Source organism: Nanorana parkeri, unplaced genomic scaffold, assembly GCF_000935625.1.
Source record: "Nanorana parkeri isolate BGI_ZX_2015 unplaced genomic scaffold, ASM93562v1 scaffold1688, whole genome shotgun sequence".
Taxonomy (NCBI): Eukaryota; Metazoa; Chordata; class Amphibia; order Anura; family Dicroglossidae; genus Nanorana; species Nanorana parkeri.
In genome coordinates this window covers 267,787-283,909 of record NW_017307956.1, presented here as the reverse complement: position 1 = coordinate 283,909, position 16,123 = coordinate 267,787, and the positions used below count along the sequence as shown (strand labels likewise).

General features: G+C 46.4%; 1 protein-coding gene across 1 annotated transcript; it reads right to left on the bottom strand.

Moving 5' to 3' along the window:
* Positions 1-6,505: 6,505 nt before the first annotated feature.
* Positions 6,506-15,983, bottom strand: LOC108799305 (fucolectin-like). Its single transcript, XM_018571155.1, has 4 exons — positions 15,954-15,983; positions 13,406-13,490; positions 8,902-9,187; positions 6,506-6,671 (listed from the first exon to the last, which is right to left on the bottom strand). The coding sequence occupies exons 1-4, from the start codon at positions 15,981-15,983 to the stop codon at positions 6,506-6,508; spliced, it is 567 nt and encodes a 188-aa protein (XP_018426657.1).
* Positions 15,984-16,123: the final 140 nt, after the last annotated feature.

Here is a 16,123-nt window from a genome sequence, read left to right as displayed (position 1 = left end):
GCTTTGCATTGCACTTGGTGATGTAAGGCTTGGATGCAGCTGCTCGGCCATGGAAACCCATTCCATGAAGCTCTCTACGCACTGTTGTTGTGCCAATCTGAAGGCCACATGGAGTTTGGAGGTCTGTAGCTATTGACTCTGCAGACAGTTGGCGACTTCTGCGCACTGTGCGCTTCAGCATGCGCTGACCCCGCTCTGTCATGTGACGTGGCCGACCACTTCCTGGCTGAGTTGCTGTTGTTCCCAGTTGCTTCCACTTTGTTATAATCCCAGTAACAGGTGACCGCGGAATATTTAGTAGCCGGGAAATGTCACGGAACACCTGAATCCAAGGTCATGTGCTCCCTCATATCCCGAAGCCCCGCTCTGTAAACTACGGCTCCATTGGAACGTGGAGCAAATCCCAGGAACTGTAAATATTTCCCAGCACACTCATCAACCGGCATGCAAAAATAAACCAAATCACTCTGTATAACTAGCAGGTTAAAAACAGAGGAGTTTGGTGTGTGCCTGTGTCTTTAAGGAGGATTGGGCTGCCTCCTGGCAAACCTGCACCCAATTCTTCCTTTGCTCTATATGCTCCAAGATGGCGGCTCTTATAGAGAGGGCCTTGACCAGGCAGTGCGGCTTCCACATATTTTGCAAAAGTGATGCAACTAAAACCTCTGTATTTAACCCTAAAACTTGGACAGTCATTTATTTATTTATTTGGGGGGGGGTTCGCAGGCCGGCTGGTGAGTGTGCTGGGAAATGTTTGCTTTGCTTCTGGGCGGAGTCGTGCAATGCCACATGGGATTTGTAGTTTCACCACAGCTGGAGTGCTGAGGTCCCTACCCCTGGCGTAGTGGTTAGCACTTCTGCCTTGCAGCACTTGGTGTCCTCATTTCTAATTCCAGCCATACCCTCTTGGTATGCCGGCTTCCTCCCACACTCAGGAGACATGCTGGTGGATTCATTGGCTCCTGTCTAGATTGGCCCTGTATGTATGCATATGGGATGGGGACCTTAGATTGTAAGCTCCTTGGGGCAGGGAGTGATATGAATGGGGTGTATGTAAAGCACTGCGCAGAATTCGGCACTCCATACATACGTGTAATAAATAATATGTTATTATGGTGATGTTGGTGATGTAACGCGGCGCGTTGTGTTGTGCAGCTGCAGCGGAACGACTTTGACACTCTCCCCGGCTACATCCACAACCTGCAGACGATGATGCTGATGGTGTTAAAGCAAGGTTCCGCCCGGCCGCAGGGGGACCACGGCCTCTTCCTGAGATACCACATCGAAGCCATTACCCTGCGCGGCATCAACAGCTTCCGCCAATACAAATACGACATGGTCACCATCGGACAGTGAGTACCCATGGCGGCCCACGCTGCAGACAGCAAATCATTTTGTGAGTCTGGTATAGAAGCTAAGCCACTTCTATTGTACTAGCAGACCTTCCAGCTCCTGGTTATTCTGGAATTCTTCTTTAGCTGTATTCTATCTTGGTGCTGTCACTGCTCCAGTTGGATGTTAGGGGGGAAATATCAAGAGCTCAGTTTTTTAAAGGTTACGTTTTAAGAAGTGTTGCGACATCCAAGAAGAAGTGTTGCGGGATACTTACATAGTATTTCTGATAAACCATATCATACCCCTCACAGTAAGCCAAGCTCTCTATTCACCACAGTGCATGCCACTAGAAGTTGGGCCTTCACTCTCAGATATCCCAGCCTAACACTAACATTTAATAACATGTTTATTATTTAAAGCTTGCCCTGGCTGATATCCAGTCATGTATTGTCGTCTCCTATTTTTGGTTCAGGGTCTTCCTGGGGACGGAAACATTACGGGCCATTGGTTTGCATTAAACGTCTTTTGTATTCTGATACAAGTCTATGGGATGCAAAACTTTCTTGAAGCGGGTCAAATATAGATCAGAAGGAGGCCAACTCCGGGTCAAATGCCCCTGTCAGTGAATTCTAAATGATCTCAAAAGCATCTCAAACTGATGACATCAACATAAGCCCAAAGCCCATTCAGACCAGCCCTTAGAGTGTCCTATGGTACTCACACTGGGGTAACGTACTCATATCTCCTCCATGTCAGATCCGACGAGGGATGCTGCCTTCCTGTGAGATGCCATTGAGACGTCACTCAGCCTTGCCTTCCTATGCTGTTTAAGCCGCCAAATTCAAGCAATGTGCACGCCGGACGAGTCCCTGATTATCATCCTGCAGCATCTCTTCCTTCACTGCTCTATTGCGGCTCCACAATCCTGTGCCGGCTGTGGGTACCTCTATCAACCTTTACTGCTGGCTGAACAGACCTCCTCTCCAGTCTTATCCACTTGAGTCCCACACTCTTCACTGCTGTTTCAGCCATCCTGCACCTGCAGTCATTACCAGAAACAACCATCTCTCTTTGTGCAAACAGCTTCCCAACTGCTTGCTTCATCTTCCCTGCATCGTCCTTGCTTACCGATCATCGCTGCCTCTAGGCCATGGACATTCTAGAAACGCAAGTGCCCAGACTATAATATCAAAATAAAAATCCCCGTACTCAAAGTGAACCTTCCACTTTAGTGAAAAGGTCCCGGTATTCAACGTGTCCCGCCTCTCAAACCTTGAAATGATATACAGAAGTACCTGTGTGTGTGTGTGGCGGGGGGGGGAGATACTTACCTTTGCCCAACATCCTTCCACAACACCTAGGCGAGGGTGTCATTAGTGATTCTACTTCAGATCAGATGTCAAAGGATGTTGAGTAGCCCAAATCTCATGAGAAGCCGATCCTGCATTGTGCTGCAGCATCTTCTGCTGAGATTCGGGCTACTCAACATTCCTCGGGATCTTGTTGGAAGGAGGAGGACATTACGCAATGCACTATTGAAGTCGGGGAAAGGTGAGTCGAACTAGTCCCCCCTCCTCCCCCCCCCCTCACATAGGTATTTCTATGCTGTGTTTTAGAGTGGGGAGAGGGCACCGTGAATTAAGCAGACCATGGCACCGATGTGGAAAGTCCACTGTAACTTCAAAAAAACATTCTGTCTGTGTTGCTGTCAGAGAAATCGCCCCTCACTTCCTGTACTGGGGACAACCTTTTTGGCAAACGGGAAGCGAATAAATCTCTGTAATGGAGCCTCCCGCGGCAGTAACACCTAACAGAAGGACGGCATTGTAAATCCTCAGGGAACCATACTGGCCACAGTGGATGTGGAAGCATTATATTTCTCCATTCTTCATTCCAAGGGGGTGGAGGTTATATGAAACATACTGAGCCGACCTGTGACAGTCTCATTGTCACAGGTCGGCTAGAACTATGAGGAGGAGTGAAAAGCACCCACCTCATAGTTCTCCTTTAATACCAGACGAAGGGGAATGTGATCACACACTGATCTTGGGGTTCAATTGTTGTGGTTTCTTTTGGAGCACAATAAATTTGTTTTTGACGATACATGTTATTGCTAAGCAGAAGGCACAGCCATGGGCATGAAATGTGCCTTCAGATTTGTTGCTTGGTGAATGGGAAAATCAGCATTTGGAGATTGATTCTCTGTTGATGTGCCCGCCCAAAATGTTGTGTTGGTACAGGTACATCGATGATATATTCATCCAATGGGCAGAGAGTAAAGGTGAACTAGAGGAGTTCATTCACACAACGAGACAAAACCATTTCAACCTTAAGTCCACTTCTGAGTGCAGCTCTAACTTGGTCACTTTTATTTGGATCTCTCATTAGGATTAGGACCAGGTGGCTCAATCATTACAAAGCTTCATAAGAAGCCGACTGCTACTAACACTTTATTACATGTGAAAAGTTTCCACTCCAAGACTTTCCTGGCAGACAATATCCCGGAGCTGGGAGGAACTGCACGCGTAATCATGACTGTGAAAGTGATGCAGATGTATTGAAAAGTAGATTTTTGAACAGAGGATACAGCCAACAATGGGTCAGTAGAGCGTACCATAGAGCAAAGGATATGACACAAGATGACCTTCTGTATGGGAATAAAGAAAGGAGAAGTAACAAACATAGTTGGGTACATGTGAGATATACAAGTATATGTAATCAGATACGGGACATTTGTGACAAATATTGGTGTCTTGTAATGAATGATGTAACAGTGAGAGAGTTTATAGCAAATCCTAAGGTCACTTACAGGAAAGCTAGATCCACTGAAGATATTTGAGTACATAGCTCCTTCCAACATAGAGCCCCGGGAGATAGAAAATGTGTCAGTTGCCTGCCCTGTAGAGGTGCTGGAAGCCATAAATGTGATGTCGCTGTGCTCCAAGCATCTCTACAGGACTCATGAGGGAGCTGTAACCAATCCAAGTATGGATAGATGGAGCTCCCTTCCAGCAATAGCCCCATCCCATCCCACCTCAAGCTGACACTCGGCGCTGGGCAACATATTTTGAATGGCTGCTCAGCATGAGAACCGACAGTGCAGCGCTAGGGGGAGGCAGAGGAGCCTCTCACCTAGAAAAGTGGAAGGCACGCGGTGACCCAATGAACACGGGGTCGCAACCCACTTTTGGGTCATGACCCACCAATTGAGAACCAAGGATCTACAGTATATACTGATTTGCACTCGTGGTGCTTTCTATATAGAGAAAACCATTAGGAAGGTCAAAAAACATTTACATGACAATCTGTATGGCATCCAAACCTTTCATTAGAGGTTCCCTGTTACACGACACTTTGCCTTCAGTCATAACGGAAGTACTGAAGGTCTGAGAAGGGGGGAGACTGAAAAGGTCTTTTGGGGGCTTCAGGAAAGGTGATCTCAACAAGATAATCTTACAGAGGAAGTAGATGGATTTGACGTCACAAGCCGCCCATCCCCCGGGTTTCATTGATAATTTTGGCTTTTTTTTTTTCATTTCTCTTCTTTTCTTCATTTTCTTACATGAATGGGTATATGGAGGAAATGTATTATTATTTTACATGTTTAGATATATTGATTTCCCAGATGGCAATTTATGGGGAAATGGATAAGAAGAGTCCTGAGATTGTGAATAATAGAATATATGATATTTTTTGGATATATTGGTTACATCATAGGTGTGTGACCCGTGTATGGTGATAAATTAAGTATAACAGTTAAATAAAACCATGTGTGGTCCCCATGTAATCAATTTACCCGATGTGTTGGGTCACTAATTGTCAGGTGACATGTCCACTGTTTACATCATAGTTCTTTTTGGTCTCCAATATGGTGGCTGATGGCGGGGATGCTGCATGTGCCTGCTGTTAGTGGGGGGGCGGGCCTGCACATGCACAGTTCTTTCTCCACATACATTTCCTCTGGGTATGTGCCATGGTGTTGTGACGTTGAATGTGTGACATGATCGACCAGGCCTTGGTGGTACACAGCATGCTTGCGATCATTGCGGCGAGGACATTTTCACAAGGTTTCATTATGTATATTAATGAGCAATACCTTGGCAAGGATAGATCTCTGAGGAACCCAGGAAAGACTTCCGAAACCAGTCAGTCAGATCTTACTACCCACCAACCATTGGGACTCTATTAGTAATCACGCTATGTCAGTCACTTTGTCTCTCACTGCCTGGGGATTGGTGGACAACGTCATGTTTTTCTGTTCTTTTGAGCAGCAAATTGTAAGTAGACTCTTTGCATATACAGGTGAAACTGGAATAATTAGAATATCGCGCAAAGTTCATTTATTTCACTAATGCAACTTAAAAGGTGAAACTAATATATGAGAGACTCATTACATGCAAAGCAAGATAGTTCAAGCCGTGATTTGTCATCATTGTGATGATTATGGCTTACAGCTCATGAAAACCCCAAGAACCCCAAATCCAGAACCTCAAAAAAGTAGATTATTACATGCAATCAATAAAACAAGGATTGTACATAGAACAATATCGGACCTCTGAAAAGTACAAGCATGCATATGTACTCAGTACTTGGTTTGGCCCCTTTTGCAGCACTTACTGCAATTACTTTTGCACGATATTCTAATTATTCGAGTTTCACCTGTAGTTCTGATCTGTCTCTGAGTTGTATCTCCATATACATTAATGTAACCACCTTATAGGAAGGTAACTACATTACAGTAGGAGTTATGGAATATGATTGATACTTGTTTCCTATGCTCCTCATCTCCACCTAGTGACCATTATGTGGTATTACATTCTACCTGAAAAGTTAATAAAAAATATACTTAAAACACTCATTTTCTTCTGTATTCGCACAGAATGAACGTTCACAGAGATTCGCAGGGTGAATAGCTCTGTGAATTGTTTATAAATAGACCCCATAGACATGAACACAGCAGTTTTTGTTTTTTCTGAGTAACATAGTTTTATTTTTTTTTACATCCATTATTTGACAACTACAACTACAAGGTGTGCAGTGGAAAACATCCTCTTCCAGACAACTAGGAAAACATAGACGTGTCAAAGTTTCGGAGATCTGGGGTAAATGTTCCCTATAGAAATGACATTTTATGAACGTCAGCATTCCTTCTGCCCGGTACTTCTGAGGTTCACCAGCAGACGTCATTCTCAGTCATGGTGCCATTGTAGACTTCCACCTCGCACAGGGTCAACTGTTCACTGCGCCCCGGGATCACCGCGCTGATGTATCGACCCGCCAACCCATTACAGCAGAAAGTTGTGGTGGGATTATTAGAGTTGGTGATCGTGCCGCACCTGCCAAGGACAAGTAAAGACCAACACAATGATACGGAAAATGGAACCCGTTCACTTGGGGGGAGAGTCACAAAAATGGTCCCATAGAAAACACTGCTATGCGGCTTAATAAAACACAAATAAGTATAATAACTAGGCAACAGAGATGAGCGGAGTGACTTCGGGGAAAACCTACTAAACTCACTATTAAACCGTACCCGTTTTACCATGGCAAAAGCAAACCGAAGCCAGGACAGTCTGTGTGCTATCATAATTGGTTCTTAGCAACTATTCTGTATTGGTTGCTTATATGCAGACAGGCCTAGCCTAACAAACCAATGTTGCTATGGTTCTGCCTGTGTCTTAGCAACTAGCATCATTGGTTGCTAAGATGTTGGCAGCTCCACAGCATCATAGGTTGTCATAGTTCACCCGCCTGGATCCTAGCAACCACAGATGCCATGTGGCTCTGCCACCAGTCAACCAATGACATTGGACGGGTCACACAGCATCATTGGTTGCTAGGACAAAGAGAGAGGTTTGGCAGGTGGGCAAGCTGGGCAAACTTCACCCATTCTTAAGCATGCATGTGCATGCGTGCTTGAAGGTGGGCTGGGCTCTCACTCTCACTTTGTCTGGTTGGCTCCAGGTACCCCAGTCTAATTTTATATTTAACAACGTCTTTGTTATCAAAAGCTAGCCCTAAAATCCAGACATGTATTGTCGTGTCCCATTTTGGGTACAAGGTGGTACTGGGGGCCTACCACGTTTAAGACCTATGTTGATAACCTTTAGTTCACAAAAGATGAGTTTGGTAAGGTGCCCATACACTGCACGATTATCGTACGAGAATCGCGATTGTACGATAATCGCAAAGTGCATGGAAGGCGTGCGACCGTTTCTACTGTCGTCTTCCGTCGAACAAGCAGGCTGGAAAACCCGCCGGGAATCGTACGATTCTCGGAGAGTTAGGCCCCATTCACACCTGACCGTTTTGTAGCGCGTCCTACGCTCGATGAACGCTCTACAAAACGGTCAAAAAAATAAATAGCACTGTAGTCAATGGTATCGTTCCCACCTGTCCGTATTTCCGCCCGTCCCGAACGCACTACAAAACGGCCCACGCATGAAAAGGTCCCGGAGCGTTTTTTGTGCGTATTGGTCCGTTTTGTAGCGCGTTTTCCATTTGGATACTGCCAAGTAGCCTTTGGAATCGCGCAACTTTTTTTACCGTGAATCGCGGTAAAAAACCGCGTGACGGTCGCGCGACAGACGCGCATATTACAATACGCATAGGTGTGAATGGGGGCTGAGTGGCCTGCTTGTTCGACAACTGACGAACGGGCCGGTGTGCGCACACTGCCCGTTTGCAGTCGTCAGAAGCCCCGCCCCTCATTGCAGTCATCGGAAGCCCGCCCCTCAGGGGGGCGGGCTTGCAATGATCGCAAGTACGATCTGCCTGTCCAAGATGGGCAGATCGTACAGTTTTTTTAAAAATTACTTTACAACCCTTTGCAAGACAAGAGTCTTGGCCACCTGTATTCTGAAACAAGTCAAGTAAATGGAATACAAGTCAGAAGCAGGTCAAATTGTGAGATACTCACCCGATCTCCGGTCCGTAGTCGGCGCAGGGAGGGACTCACAGTCCCGCGCGCACTGCTGGCTCCGCCCCCTCAGCAACTCAAGCTGTGAACGCTCAGTCAGCCGGCGTCCGTGCAATGAGGAAGATGCCGGCCAGCCTTGCCTCACGTCCTCATCTTCTCAGCCTGCCCGTTGCTGACAGGCAGTCTCTCCCCCTGGCTCCGGGACACTCACTAGCCGCAGTGGAAGTGACAACACTCTGCCTCCTACAGCTGATCCACCCGGCACCTACCAATCACAAGTACAGACTGTCACTGCCAAGCTACATAGCCAGCAAAACAAACTGCTATATCCCAGGCTATACTCAGCTGTTACCCATAGCAACTACTGTACTACTAAGTGACTATAATACAACCCTACTGCTATAACCTGCTGTTGCCGCTAACAACCACAGCAACTGCTGAGTTATAAATTATCTGTAGCTGAGATCCTAACCCAAACAGGCCAGATCCATTACTCAAATGCACATGCAGATCAGAAGTAGGCCAACTGCAGGTCACGTGTAGCTGTCAATGAATTCTGAATCATCTGAGAAGCATCTCAAGCTGATGCCATTGACACAAGCCCACTAACACCGGCCCTTACAGTGCCCTGGCCCTGAGGTACTCACAGCGGGTTGTAATTGTCCGGAGAATCTCCAATTCGGACCTCGAGATCCTGTAAGCGCCACAAACCGTAGTCCGACCTGCCATAGACCACAATAACATACACGCTCTGCTTCTGTTTCAGGTCCAGTCTCCACCAGGGCTCCCAGTCTGCAATTGTGTGGCTACAGGAACCATGATAAAAGTTCTGATCTTTCCCACCATCAATGGCATTGCTGGCAACGGTAGTTACACCTGAATAAACGAGAGTAGAACTCTGCGCGGCTTCCCCGCTTCTGGCGATATTGAGGGCTGAAGAAAGAAACAGAAAACACACTCCATAGTTATACATATAATGTTCTTCCATTGTTCTAAAGACGTCTCCATCAGGAAATAGACTGTAAGCTGCAACGTTGTCACTAATTTGCCGGAACATTCTGTAATGTAATGAATTGCTGATGTCATTATATAATAACGAATACTAATATTAATCACTAAAACTCCATCTATACCCAGAACTTATAGAATGGGAACAGGTTAGAACTAGGGATGTCCCGATACCACTTTTTCAAGACCAAGTACAAGTACTGTCCCTCATGTACTTGCCGATACCAATTACCGATTCTTTTCTTAAAGGGACATGCAACATTTTTTCTAAAACAAATGCAGACTAATAATTTTAGGGCAGTTTCTTGTGGAGCATGTTCATAATATTTCCCACAACCAATCTAATGTCTCAGTCATTGCTTCATATCAGCAATTCTTTGTATAACTTCAAGTTTAATTGGGAGAAGTGGGACAGATTGGAAGAAGCAGGGGAGAATTGTTGCTCTATTTCTGCAACCTGATCATTTAAAGAGTTATAATTCTCCCCCGCTAGCTTGAATAGGTCAAATCAAATGATCCATTATACACAGTACACACTTGCAGTACACTGCATCAATAGTCCCCAGCTAACCACAATAGGTTACATTTTACCCTATCCAGGTTAGCTGGGTAGAATTGTATTTCTGCAGTGTACTGGAAATGTGTACTGTGTACTATGGGTCATTTAACGGTTCAATGATCCAGAGTACACAGTTCCAGGACCAGTACACTGCAGAAATAGAGTTACATGTCTTCCCTGCTTCTTCCAATCTGTCTCACACCTACAGCCAGCCCTGTCACAGCTGCCACATACAAAAGCAAAACATACAAGCCTGCGGTTGTTGAGGATCTTGGTGCCGCGGGCGTGGCGCTGTCGGCGGTGGTGGTGTGTGGGGGGAGAGGGGGGGGGTTGTGGTGCTGTTTAGGGGTTGTGGCGGTGCCCCCCTCTGCTTCTTGCTTTGGCGCTGGATCAGCATCTTTTGCATGCGTCATTGAGGCCGGTAATTGATGCAGATTTATTTGATAGGCAGCAACTTGTTTACCGATAGCTTGTTGGCCTGTTTGGTGGATCCAATTGCATCTCTATCACCTCTGTGGCGATAGGGGGCTTTGCGCATGTGGGGGATTCTGATGTTTCCATACAGCGTTGGAGCAGGGAATGGAGGAGCAGCACTGTCAGGTGGGAACCCCTCTCACTGACAGTGCTGTACCTGCGTCATTGAGATCTTTAATCACCACAGTGGTGATGGAGATTTGGTGGAATCAATTTAATAGACTAACAAGCTGTGCAGCCCCTCTACTCCCTGCCGCCCTGAGGCCATGCCCACAGTGGCCTTGTAAAGAATACGGCCCTCTGAGCAGCGTGGGTTTCTGGATAGGGTTGCCACCTTTTCTTCAATTAGCAACTCCGGAGGTACGTGTAAGTGAGGAAGTCCCATCTCTAGGATGGGGGAGGGGAGAGCTTTCACAGACACACAGATGGACACACTCACCAGATAAGAAGATCTAGCTGCAAAGCGAAGCGCCTGAGGCCCGGTATCAGGCTCCCAGCGGACATGCCATGCTTTCCTGCACCTCCCTCACTCTCCTGGCCGCGCTGTGGGAGGAGCTTCTGTGAGGTCCTAGTTCAGCTGCCCGTACAAGCGCGGTACCTCGGGGCAGCCTGAAACTATTTTAAACATTAAAGTGGCGGTATCGGCGCTATGTATCTGGGCATTTTCGCAAGTACAAGTACTTGTGAAAATGCCCTGTATCGGCCCGATGCTTGTATCGGTATCGGGACATCCCTAGTTAGAACCCCTGTCAGGTTTTCCTGCTACCCGGGGCTCCGTTAGAGAGATTTCCCCTCACTTCCTGTTGTGAAGCTTTTTTCCAGACAGGAAGTGATGGACCACAGGGAAACAGATTACAATAAAATGCTGACACATCTCCTTTCGCTCTAACAAAGACTATACAATACAAGGGCCTGTCTGATTGGATAGAAATTGATTGGTTGGATTAGGTAGGTCCTCATATTACATTGGCTGTTCACTTTACAAGGGAATGTGCACTTAGCTTAGTGATTGCGGTGAAAATTTCAATTTTCAAAAAATACCCAATCAAGGAAAACAGTATTTTTGCTTGCACCCGATTGGAAGATGGAAGTCCATAGAGCTTCACCTCATTCACTAAGCTGTGGGAAAATTCCCTTGTATAGTGATCAGCCGATTTGCCATCAATAAAATTAAGGGTCCCCACACACCTTACGATAATCGTACGATAATGGAGGGAAATCCTGCGATCGTACGATTATCGTAAGGAGTGTGGAATGGTTCGAAACCCCGCCGAGCAGGGTACGACGTGCGGCGGGTTTGTGGCATGTCCGTACGATAACAGCCGTACGGGCCGGTGTGCGCAAGCGCACACTGCCCGTTCGGCATTGCGGCCATCGGAAGCCCGCCCCCTCAGGGGGCGTGGCTTGCGATCATCGCAAGTACCATCTGCCTATGCAACATCCCTACTGGGATTTCTAATATAGGGATCGTCCTTTAATTGTAACACTTCTGATTTGGTAACTTCCTGTGGCTCTGCAATGAGTGACGGCCTCCATTATATTATAAATGTATCACCGGCGCTCACCTAAAAACCGGACTGACTCCAAAGTTTCTACACAGAGTCCTTTCTAATCTCTCATCAGCAGAGTATATCAGTAGTAGGGATGAGCTCAGGTTTGGACCGAACCCGGTCAATTGAAAGAATGTTACCATATTGATGTTCTGTCCGGTATTCCAGCTGTATGGGGGGAGATGGAAGGGATTTGTGATGAGTAGTTGGATGATTGGTTCTCCGCTTCCAGATTTGAAGGAAAATCTGTTAGACTTGCCTCTTACATCTACAATGTAATCAGAAAGCTGGGCAGCAAGAAATGATCCGCCTCCCGGCTTCCTGATTGACCGGGAAGTTGGCTTTCCAGCCAATCAGCATGGAGCCAGCTTCAATCAGGAAGCCGGGAGGCGGATCATGACTCGCTACCCTGCTTCCTGATTGGACGGGAAGCCGACTTGATGCTGATTGGCTGGGAAGCTGGTTTCCCATCCAATCACAATCAGCCGGGTAGTATGCCATCACCCACCGCCCGGTTTCCTAATTGGCGGAGAAGCCGGCTCCATGCCAGCAGAAGCATCGGTATCGCTGCATCCCTAATCACAATGTATTGAATCATCAGTGTATTGGAATGGATACAATGTAAAATACAGCGGAGTTTTCAAAGTCAGAGCCGTCCATTGTGCTCCCCATTGTAGAAGGAGCGGGATACTGCAAGGCTGGAACTCCGGTGCATGCCTTCCAGACTGGGCGCGATTTATCGTTCACCTGAATGGCACTCCAGTCCAGATTCTTTCTTGGCTCTATCTCTGGGATCTGTCAGTGAAGGGAAGCTGTCTGTAATGACAGGCATGGAGTAACACAGTGTTTCAGTACATAAGAAGCTCACACTGGTGGCCAGCAAGGTGTGAGGTCTGAGTCAGGAGAGCCATGCATGTGCATTTAGGTGTTCAGTAGGGATGAGATCCGGTTTGGACTGAACCTGAGCTCATCACCCAAGAAGGAGGCTGCCAGTGTCGGTCCAATCAGCTGCAGCCCGGGGCATTCCACGTTCTGCAGCTGCATGTAAACAATGGGTTGGGATGATGGTGACATCATTGATCTTATATGCCACATGGCCTTGTTTGGTCAATGACAGAACAGATGATCTCAGGTTCAGCCCCTCGTGTTCTATACAGGACTTTCCAGGTGTCACTCTCCTCTTTCTCAGGACTGGTGACGACTTTTGGCTCTCACCTTGATATCAGCACCACCTCACCCCTTCCGGCCTGCTTGTTCCATACTTCCATGTTTATCTTTCATGAAAATAGAATGTATTCTTGTCCCATGTCCTGAGTGCAGAAATCTCCTCACCCCTACTTATACAGTTACAACTTTCTCTGATATTCGGGGTATCAGAACTTTGTAGATTGCAGCAGCTTCCTCTAATATACAACGGACTGATACACAAAGCTCTGCAAAGCAAATCCATTTTTCTCTATATCACCTAGCTACTGTGGTGAGAGTGTAGTCAGACCTTCCTCCTCATCTAGCGCCCCATAGTCATTATTATTTGCTTTTTAAGCTTTGTATTATACTTACATCCAGGTTGAGGGGTGCAGCACCGAACCAGATCCAATGACCCCAGCAAAAGCAAAGCCACCAGATCCTTCATTCTGGATGGGACCTGAGGACACAGAGAGTCCATTACCATACTCAGACAGTGACATAATACAGAAATACATGTACTTGCCTAATGAACCGATCAATAGGTCAGTTAATGAAATAATAGAACAAACATCATATACATGGTACCTAGGCCCATTCCTAAAATGAGGCTGCCTGAGGCTCAGGGTGAGACATCTCTTTCAGTCACATAGGGGGGGTTTGGGGGGCAGCAGGCAGAGCGGCAAAGCCACTATGATGCACAATGCCCTCTTTACAGCCAGTGCATCCCAGTTTGCTAAGAGCCAAGCAGAGAGATGTGTAACGGCCATACACATCTCCCCACCCAACTCTTAGCAAGCCGGGTTGCTCTGGCCACCATCTCACCCAGCTCCTGACAACCAGTGACATCACTGGACGGGAACTGGAGCTATAATGCAGAGGCTCCGCCCACCCACCTGCCTTTCTCCCCTGGTTTTGTGCACCATACCCCACCATCACCCCTCCCCCCCCCCACTGCTGCCACCAAAGCTGGTGAAATTGCTAGGGACCCCACTGACCATAAAATCATCAAAAGTCAAGAATAACATTTTTTTTACATTTTTGGCACCGTTTTTATGGGCATTATAACACGGCCTTATGATGCAGATGCACAGTATACTTTTGCATAATGTCATTGTATATGTTGTTTGGAAACATTTATAAAACTTTTATGAAAAAAATAGGATTCTGTGTTCCGTAGCTTTTATCCCTCGCGTTCCTGCGAGCGCCCTGGGGGAAAACCGTGTCTGTTCACCTGTGTTTGGGGTCCCTTTACTTAGCAAGGGCAACCCAAGCTTGTTCCGCTTTGTGCATGTAACATTAATGCTGTGGGTCTGTCTTTGCCAACTCTAGCTCCATGAGGAGGGCAAATCACACTATATAAATTCTAACCTATATAACAATGCTAATATTAACTGAGGCTATGCATCTCATATTCTATGCCCCTATTGGGGCGGCACACACGTAGAAGCCCGCACATTTGATGTGCGTTCACGATGCCCCCTGGTGTAAACGGGGCCTTAGCTATGCCTGTAGTTGTTTTAGAAATCAGCAATCTGTCTTTCTGGTTTGAATATTGTTTCATTTTCTCTATGAAACGATGTAGACCGGAACATTTCTACAATCCTAAAACAACTAGCAGGTGATGTTGTTTCTCATTGCCCCTTTGATACATTCATATTAATAAAAAAAATCTTCTAAATAAATAATTGAATACAAACGATGTTCCAAAAGCATAACATGCATATAATATATGTCATCATTCATCAATGGACATTCATTTGTTTAGTGAAATAGAAGTGTGCGTTGTGCAGAAACCAAGTAGTAGATTATAAATGGCGGATTCTCTCTAGATTACTCTCTACATAACATCGTTCTAAAGAATTGTGAGGGGGGAATGCTGATACTAATGGAGGCAGGAATGGAGGTCCAAGACTGAAATATGTTTCTATACAGGATCATATTTAATGTCAACATTTATTGGAAAGGACACCCAGGGCACTCAGGAGAAGACCCGAGACACTCAGCATTAGATATGGGCACTCAGTAGAAGATCTGGGACACTCAGCATTAGATATGGGCACTCAGTAGAAGATCTGGGACACTCAGCATTAGATATGGGCACTCAGTAGAAGACCTGGGGCACTCAGCATTACACCTGGGGCACTGAGCAGAAGACCTGGGGCACTCAGGAGAAGACATGGGCACTCAGCATTAGACATGGGCACTCAGGAGAAGACATGGGCACTCAGCATTAGACATGGGCACTCAGGAGAAGATGTGGGGACACTCAGCATTAGACATTGGCACTCAGTAGAAGACCCAGGGCTATCAGCATTACACATGGAGCACTGAGCAGAAGACCTGGGGCACTCAGCTGTAAACCTGGAGCGCTCAATGGAAGACCTGGCCCACTTAGCAGAAGACCTAGGGCACTCTGTATTAGACACGGGGCACTCAGCAGAAGACCAGGGGGACTCAGAATAAAAACTCAGGGTACTAAGCAGCAGACAACAGGCACTCAGCAGAAGACCTAGGGCATGTGCCACCGATGCCGGGGTCTAGCAACGTCCCTGGCTGTAGACACAAAAGAAAGTGAAAAGAAATATCTAAGAAGTGAGTAAAGTCCCCTCTTAGATGGTTGTTGCTGAAACTGGCGCCCCCATTAGAAGACTTTTAGAAACAAGATGTCTTGCTGCTCATTCCAATGATTTACAAAAACCCATAAACACACATTCATTATATATATATATATATATAGGGCAGGAAGCGGAGGGAAATCTCTTTAAAGTGTCAGAGATGCGTTTTTCTAATTAAAAAATAAATCAATTTGATACATTTTAATTTCTCTGTTACCCTCAGAATGACTTTGCTCCTCTTTGCTTTTCACACAAAGTATCCCCCCCCCCTTATGTACACCAACAGGTATTATGATGGTACTCACCTGTACAGAGTCTTTCAGCCAGTGACACATGTACGGCCTCCGTTGTATAGTTATAGGATATCTGCTTTTCATATTTCCTCCCGCCTCACATTTCCACCACACTGCGGGCGGGAACCTGGTAGGTATTATAGCTATAATGTATTTTGCCTAATTACCTGGGGGGGGGGGGG